The 8990-nt window shown below is 39.7% G+C and overlaps 1 protein-coding gene across 1 annotated transcript in view; it reads right to left on the minus strand.

The window, feature by feature from the left end:
• CDKL2 (cyclin dependent kinase like 2) overlaps positions 1–8107 on the minus strand; it is a 31055-nt gene extending 22948 nt beyond the window's left edge. The window contains exon 1 of the mRNA XM_060092854.1: positions 7940–8107. Coding sequence (XP_059948837.1) covers positions 7940–8107 — 168 coding nt within the window. The remainder of the gene's footprint in view (positions 1–7939) is intronic.
• Between the last annotated feature and the right edge of the window lie 883 nt (positions 8108–8990).

An 8990-nucleotide genomic window follows, 5' to 3' on the forward strand; every position in this document is an offset into this window, starting at 1 on the left:
TGGGATCTTCCCGGACCGGGGCACGAACCCGTGTCCCCTGCGTCAGCAGGCGGACCTTCAACCAATGCGCCACCAGGGAAGCCCTGGTTTTTAAATTAGAGTCAAAAAGACCATACTGCTTTATTCTCCTCTCAGAGAATACAACAAAGCCAATGAGAAAAAGAAATGTAGCTCCATCTTGGATGAAACTAAGAATGATTTATGACCCCTACCCACAGCAAACGAGGTGGCACTGTGAAGGTCAAACAGGAGTCTAGGAAGATACCAAGAGATCATCTGTGGCTACAAAGCTGGCAGAGCAGAGTTTTCAAAAGTTGGTGACATACCCTGAAAAGAAAAACAACAACAACAAAAACAAAAAACCTTCTTTGGTATAATGAGAACAGCTTTCATAGACTGTCAGTGAAAACATCCCTAGAACTGAATGGCACCAGGGAACAGGAGGGGAGGGCGTCTGAATAATCACATAGGAACTCATTTGCTGGAAACAATCTGTCAGTGAAGCCAAGTGGAAGGCAAAACAATTCATTATGAACACATCTGCAACTACAAGTTTCAGAGAAATTAAGGATAACATAAGTCAATCCCACACTCAGGCTTGTGTTGTAAGGAAAATCATTGTGAACCATGGTGGATTCCTGCTAGCCTGGAACAAGACCACAGGTTTTCCTGAAAATGAACCTCCTACAAATAGCTGGTCCAGGAGGGGCTCACTTTGTTACAAGATAAGAAACAATCAAAAAGGAACTGATCCAGTCTCTATTCAAAGATACTATAAGAAAAGAGAAGGAAACACAAATGGCAGATGAACACTCACCAGGAAATGTTGCTTCTTTTTTTTTTTTTTGGCCACTCCACGCAGCTTGCGGGATCTTAGTTACCCGAGCAGGGATCGAACCCGAGCCCTCGGCAGTGAAACCACAGAATCCTAACCACCAGATCGCCAGGAAATGCACTGTTGCCTCTTTTTTAAAGAGGAGGAAACTACTAGAATACAGTCCTCAAAATCCTCAAGGAAAGAAAGAAAATTTATACCCCAAAAAATTGTCATTCAAGAAAAAGACAGGGGCTTCCCTGGTGGCGCAGTGGTTGAGAGTCTGCCTGCCGATGCAGGGGACACGGGTTCGTGCCGCGGAGCGGCTGGGCCTGTGAGCCATGGCCGCTGAGCCTGCCCATCCGGAGCCTGTGCTCCGCAACGGGAGAGGCCACAACAGTGAGAGGCCCGCGTATCGCAAAAAAAAAAAAAAGAAAGAAAGAAAAAAAGAAAAAGCCAGCAGAGAAAATTTTCTGAACATGAGTAGTAAATCCATTAGTGCAGGACTAAGTGTTATACAAATGTGGGTATCACAGTTACAAAATAGAAAGTGAATATTTAAAACCTAACAATGTACAAATGATACTAGCAACAAACTTAGGAGAATGAAGAGAAGATGCAAACAAAATAAGAGAGTATGAAAAAAAAAAGAGAGTATGTATGTGGATTTCCTTGTCAATGGGACAGAATTATATTTTTGACCTGAAAATTTTAATTATAAGGTTTAATTATATTTACAGGTTTAATGGTAAGCACTAAGGTAAAGAAGATAGCTTCTAAAATCAGATGGTGGATGAACGGGAGAGAGGAGGAAACAGAAATATAATAATTACTTTACAAAGGATTAACTATATTATATAACTCTATAGTTATAAAGGTAACAAAAAGTACAAAATAAAACCTTTCCAACAAAGTATAATTTATAATTGTTATTTAATATTTTATGTAAAAGTTAATCTTCTGAAGACTCAGGGAAATCATTGTAGATTAAAATAAGAAATAAAGATTTTCATTTATAAGAAAAAAAAAAAACAAAGGAAACACGTCCAATGTTTAAAAAGTAATTAGGGACTTCCCTGGTGGCAGAGTGGTTAAGAATCCACCTGCCAATGCAGGGGACATAGGATCGAGCCCTGGTCCGGGAAGATCCCACATGCCACAGAACAACTAAGCCCATGCGCCACAACTACTGTGTCTGCGCTCTAGAGCCCACGAGGCACAACTACTGACCCCTTGTGCCACAACTACTGAAGCCCGTGTGCCTAGAGCCCGTGCACCACAACAAGAGAAGCCACCACAATGAGAAGCCTGCGCACGGCAACAAAGAGTAGCCCCCGCTCACCACAACTAGAAAAAGCCTGCGCTCAGCAACAAAGACCTAACACAGCCAAAAATAAATTTTTTTAAAAGTAGACTACATAGAAAAATATTTTTAAAGTAGTAATAAAATACATAATATTATAAATAATAATAACTAACCCCTACATAGTGCTTACTACGTTCCATTACCTTAAGCACAAAAACCCTATAAAATAGTTGCAATTATTATCCTGTTTTACAGATGAGGAAACTAAAGCACATAGAGGTTAAGTAACTTGTTCAAGGTCACACAGCAATAACTGGTAGAGGAGGATTAGAACCCAGGAATTGTAGCCTCTGTCTTTTCCTGAAAAGATTTCAGTTTTGTTCAGTTCCTCCTTCATGTCCAGAACATCTGCCTTATAAACACACCCAGACCTGCAGCTGACTTGCATACAAAATATTTAGATTTCTTATTCTTAACCAGTAAGCCATCCTGACTCTAGAGGGGAAAAAAAGGAAAACTAAGACCAAACTTATGTTACATCATAACTATAAACGGGCTAAACTTAGCTATTAAAACAAAAGATTCCAGGTTGGATCACAAAGCGCTTTCCAAATATATTAAGTGAATTAAGGCATATCCATACAATGAAATAAAATGCAGCAGTTAAAAAGAACAAGGCGGGCTTCCCTGGTGGCGCAGTGGTTGAGAGTCTGCCTGCTGATGCAGGGGACACGGGTTCGTGCCCCAGTCCGGGACAATCCCACATGCCGTGGAGCGGCTAGGCCTGTGAGCCATGGCCACTGAGCCTGCGCGTCCGGAGCCTGTGCTCCGCAACGGGAGAGGCCACAACAGTGAGAGGCCCACATACAGCAAACAAAACAAAACAAAACAAAAAGAACAAGGCAGTTTTATGTCCACGGGTATGCAATAATCACTAAGCTACATTAAGTGGAAAAAAGGCAAGATGCAGGTCAGTGTGTAGAATATGCTGCCATTTGATATATGTACACACACCAGAATTCCTCTGATGGATACAGTTGCTTATGGAAGGTATAACTAAATAGCTGGTACACAAAGGTGGCAGGGAAATACATTTTAACTTTATAGCATATTCATATGTTACCTTTTCAAAAATTAAAATAAGTAGATAAATAAAATTTGTATCAGTGTGTTAAAAGATAAACACGTTAAAATTGACAAGAGTTTATCTGAGCAAACATTGATTTGAACTGGGCAGCATGATACTGAAAGAGGTTAGGAACATTCTACTGGTAGAAGCTAAGGGAAAGGGTTTGCCTGGTGGTACAGTGGTTAAGAATCCGCCTGCCAATGCAGGGGACACGGGTTCGAGCCCTGGTCCAGGAAGATCCCACATGCTGCAGAGCAACTAAGCCCCTGTGTCACCACTACTGAGCCTGCACTCTAGAGCCTGTAAGCCACAACTACTGAGCCCTCGCGCCACAACAACTGAAGCCCGCATACGTAGAGCCTGTGCTCTGCAACAAGAGAAGCCACCGCAATGAGAAGCCTGCCTGCCACAACGAAGAGTAGCCCCCGCTTGCCACAACTAGAGAAAGGCCACGCGCAGCAACGAAGACCCAACGCAGCCATAAATAAATAAATAAATAAATTTATTTTAAAAAGAAAAAAAAGAAGCTAAGGGAAAGGCTTTTATAGAGCAGACATGGAAGCAAAGCAAGTAAATTATTTGATTGGTTCCAGCTTAAGTGGTTGCTTTACTTGGGAAAGCCTAGTCAACTGTTTGTGACTGGTTGTGCTTAACTTACAATGTCTTAACCTTGAGCATTTACAGGAATTGAGTCTGACTTAGGTTTCCTTTGATTTGTTTACATAGGGCGCCAAGGCATTAGAGCCACCTTAGTCTAATGGCCTATTGTTTCACTTGGATTTTTATTATAAGTACACACACACACACACACACACACAAACTTCTAGTAAACTTAAATTTTAATAGGTATGTAGAGAATTCCCTGGCAGTCCAGTGGTTAGGACTCCACACTTTCACTGCTGGGGGCCCAGGTTCAATCCCTGGTCGAGGAACTAAGATTCTGCAAGCCTCGCGGCCAAAAAATTAAAACATAATAAAATAATAAAAGGTATGCAGACTTCCAGTTTCCTGTTCCACATGTAAGGAGTTTGGAAGTCTCCACTCCATCCTAACAAGTAAAAAACTGAGTAGACTAAAAAATCAACAACTCTTTTTGGATTCATAAGAGATGAGAGGACATCTCATCTCTTATGAGGACATCTCAAACCACCGGCTCCAAGACTGGAGAGACAAACCAGCAAACACAGGGAGTCTCTGCTTCCTGGAACAGAGACTCACGAGGGCAAAGCTCTGTGGGAACCAATGCCAAGGTAGGAAAACCTGAACTGCAATGGATAAGTTACCGGAAGCTCAATGTGGCCAAGCCCGAGAGTTAAAAACTTCAGGGAAACGCTGTCACAGGGGCATCCAAACAACACTGTAAGATGTTATTTCTAGGAGCTCAGCCAAGTTCCCATAGTAAATTTCAGAGAAGAATCTCCTTCAGCTTTCACAGGGAGAGGAAAAAAGGAAACATTTGGAAAAATGCCACAGCACTCTGTCCTTAACAAGGTCTGCCCTTGGGGGGAACTAGTTAAGCAGAGCCTAACCAGCTGAGGAAGGGAGACAGCCAACTCCAGCCTACTGTAGCCATCCTATCCCACCTAAGGAGGGGAGAAAAAACCTGAAGAACACTTGTAAAGTTCACAGGCTAGCGGCATAGGCTCACTGAAAGACTGAGACCTAATCATGGCACAACAGAACACTTCCCTTCCTCCAACCTCACCCCCACATTACTAAAAGCCTATTTACACACTTCCTTTTACCTGGTACATCATGCCCAGCTTGAAGAAAAAAATTACAAGGCATACCAAAAGACAAAAACCACTATTTGAAGACACAGAAAAATCATCAAAAGCAGACATGGCAGGGATGTAGGAATTATCAGACCAAGAATTTAAAACAACTATGATTAATATGCTTAGGGCTCTAATGGGTAAAGTAGACAGCATGCATGAACAGACGGGCAATGTAAGCAGAGAGATGGAAATCCTAAAAAAGAATCAAAAGAAATGCTGGAGGTTAAAAAAACAAAAAACAGGGACTTCCCTGGCGGTCCAGTGGTTAAGACTCTGCGCTCCCAGTGCAGGCAGCCCGGGTTTGATCTCTGGTCAGGGAACTAGATCCTGCATGCCGCAACTAAGGAGCCCGCATGCGGCAACTAAGAGCTCTCGTGCCTCAACTAAGACCCGGCGCAGCCAAATAAATAAATAAAAATTTAAAAATAAGGAAATTTTAAGAAACAAAAGCACTCTAACAAAATAAGAATGCCTTTGATTGGCTTATTGGTAGACTGGACACAACTGATGAAAGAATCTCTGAGCTAGAGGATATCTGAGTAGAACGCTCAAAAACCAAAAAGGGAAGAGAACAAGGACTGAAAATCTTCTTAAGCATATAGAAATAGACCAAAGATGATAGCGAGGAATTACTGGGTCAAAATCAATAACAGGAGAACTCAGAGAATTAATCTCAGGACTCAAAGCTGATTTTGCTATGAAGTAACAGATATGGAACTGAGGTTAGATTTTTGTGTCCTCTTGGGACTAAGAGGGAAGGAAGAGTCAAGTCTAAATGCCTTGCAAAGGCGGGGTCTTTCAGAAAACACCTCCAGTTTGAGCTGGGACCCTAAGGACTAAACCTTCCCCAGTGAAAATGAACAGAAATGAACCAGTCCAGGCTTCACATCACCTGTACCTTGAATTTGGATTAACATACTAGACTGGGAGCATCCCCATGCACCTGGCAGAAGCAAATGAATATCCTCTCTGGAAGAAGATAACTTTTATCTATCTTAGCCTCAAAACATTTCTACAAATAAATTTCCAAAAACAATATTCAATATAAACAGTAATGGAGAATACAGAAAACAAGACACTCTAAGCAAGTACTTTGAACTTACTGAGGAGGCCCTGGGCTGGTAGTGTGCCTGTGCCAGGACAGGGAAAATTTAATGTAGATCAGTGTTAACTAGTAAAGGTAGTTAATCCCTAAGAGGGGTAAGAGGAATCCAAGGGATATGTAAAAATATAGCAGGGGCTTCCCTGGTGGCACAGTGGTTAAGAATCCGCCTACCAATGCAGTGGACACGGGTTCAAGCCCTGGTTCGGGAAGATCTCACATGCCATGGAGCAACTAAGCCCGTGCGCCACAACTACTGAGCCTGCGCTCTAGAGCCCAGGAGCCACAACTACTGAACCCACGTGCCACAACTACTGAGCCTGCGCTCTAGAGCCCGCAAGCCACAACTACTGAAGCCCGTGTGCCTAGAGCCCATGCTCTGCAACAAGAGAAGCCACCACAATGAGAGGCCCGCGCACCGCAACAAAGAGTAGCCCCCGCTCGCCGCAACTAGAGAAAAGCCCATGCGCAGCAACAAAGACCCAACGCAGCCAAAAATAAATAAATAAATAAATATATATATATATATTTTTTTTTTTTTTAAAAAGAAACTCGGGAATAATTGATAAATAGTGGAAAAGATAAATATTAGGTATTTATTCGAAGGGATAAAATCTTACATAGCATATATTCAGATCACAGGGCAATTGGGTCAAAAGTAAATAACCAAGGAGAAAAACCTAGAAATTTTCCACATGTTTGGCAATTAAGGAAAATGAGAAAATATTCTGAACTGCTAATCAAAATTTCTAGGATACATACCAAGTTGTTCTTAGAAGGAAAGTTATAACCTTAAATGCATATATGAGAAAAATAAAACCTAGAAATTAAAGAAGTAAGCATATAACTCAGAAGTTTAGGAAAAAAACTGTAAAATAAACCCAAAATAAGTAGAAGGTATGAAATACTAAAGAACAAAAATTAATGAAATAGAAAAGAAATACACAACAGGGAAGATCAACAAAGCCAAACATTGGTTCTTTCTAAAGATAAATAAAATTGATAAACTTCAGGTTAGACTGACGGGGGGTTGGTGGCGGGAGGTAGTTAACATAGCAGGTCTGAGACTTTTATCCCTAGAAAGTTGGCTTGCAAAGTGAGCCCTTGTTCGCTACCTGGGTACTGGGATTTCAGAAGTGTTCCTTCATTTCCAGAACTGATAAAGTGGCTCACTGTGTAAACAATATGGTTTATGCTGAATACCTGCATTTCTTCTGAGAGTCTGGGATTTTGTTATGAGCCAGGCAGGGGGTACCTCTGTGACAAGGGCCCAGGAAAATTCTGGGCACTGAGTCTCTAATGAATTCCTTGGTAGACAATATTTCACACATGTTGTCATAACTGATTGCTGGAGGAAATAAGTGCATCCTGTGTTAATCCACTGGAAGAAAAGTGACAGGTTTCCTCTGGAATTCACCCCATGTGCCCTTTCCCTGTGCTGATTTTCCTTTATATCTTTTCTCTGTAATAAATCACAGCCAAGAGTACAACTGTTTGCTGCGTGCTGTGAGTTCTAGTGAATCATCAAACCTTGGGTTGGTCTTAGAGACCTCCAACACAGTTGTTGGCAAATAGATAGATAGATAGGCAGATAAGAGAGAAGCAACAAATAATTTTAAAATCATGTTTATATTCATGAGATAAATGAATATGTATATGTAATCTTGTTGTTTACTGCCAAAAAAGAAGAAATTTATACTTTAAACCAAGTTATGGAAATAAAACAAATATAAAAACAGCATTTAAAAAAAATTACTGTCACTCAAGAAACAACTCATTTTTTTTCAATTCAATATATGTGATAACTTACCTTTAGTAACTTGATTTCTCGCATAGCAATTTTTTTAACCATTTGGTCATCATCACTTTCTAAGAACTTCTTGATGGCCACAATTCTTCCACTATCTTTATTCCTACACTTCATCACCATTCCATAGCTCCCTTCTCCAACCAATCCTAGGTACTCATATTTTTCCATTTTAATTAAAAACCAGTAGGAATTTTTCTTGCTGTGGAAACCAAAACATAGAGTTAATTATGTTGAGTATATTAATTTCCTTCACCCTCCCAAATTAATTCTTCCACACCTGTTTTCCATATTAGAGCAGACACTGCATCGATGGTTGTCCTGTGTAATGTTTCTGCATCTAAGTTATGTCAAAATATTCACATACATTTCATAATAGACAAGGCAAATGGAATTGAAGCCATTGACTTCAAATTTAAATTACTAAATGTCATGTTAATGAAATTTCAATATATTTATAATTAAGATAAAGCAATACTTGAACTATTATACAAAACAATAACAGTTTACTTTAGAAAAACACAATTCCTTTTCACTTTAAGGTGAAAAAGGCACAGGTGAATTTGGTTACAGTGAAGATAAAATTTATTTTTTTACATCAGGTTTAAAAGATCAAAGTTGAGGATCTTTATGCGCTTTCTAGTCTATTGGGAAAAATATTACCAAGTTAACACTAACAACTTCTGATCAACTATTTTTCTTTACTTTTATTACCATAGTAATTAAATTCCTATATTGAACATATAAAATAACAGCAATGATATCACAGTATGTAAGCAGATTTTTAATAATTAAATGTTAGTTTACCAAATACAGTATTTCAAAAATCTTTTTAATGATTAATCACTATAAGTATGATTATTTGAATTTTGTGTTTAGAATTCTTTAACATTCCATTACATGACATTTTCTGGATGAAGGCAGTCCTAACAAAATCTTTCTTACTTTACTAATAATTGGTGAAGGACCAGCAATCATTCCACTACATATTTTGGTATAGCAAGAAACTTTTCAGGCCAGATACAGTTAGATTTTACTTCATAAGTTTTGATCG

The sequence above is a fragment of the Mesoplodon densirostris genome, chromosome 1 (assembly GCF_025265405.1).
Source record: "Mesoplodon densirostris isolate mMesDen1 chromosome 1, mMesDen1 primary haplotype, whole genome shotgun sequence".
Lineage (NCBI taxonomy): Eukaryota > Metazoa > Chordata > Mammalia > Artiodactyla > Ziphiidae > Mesoplodon > Mesoplodon densirostris.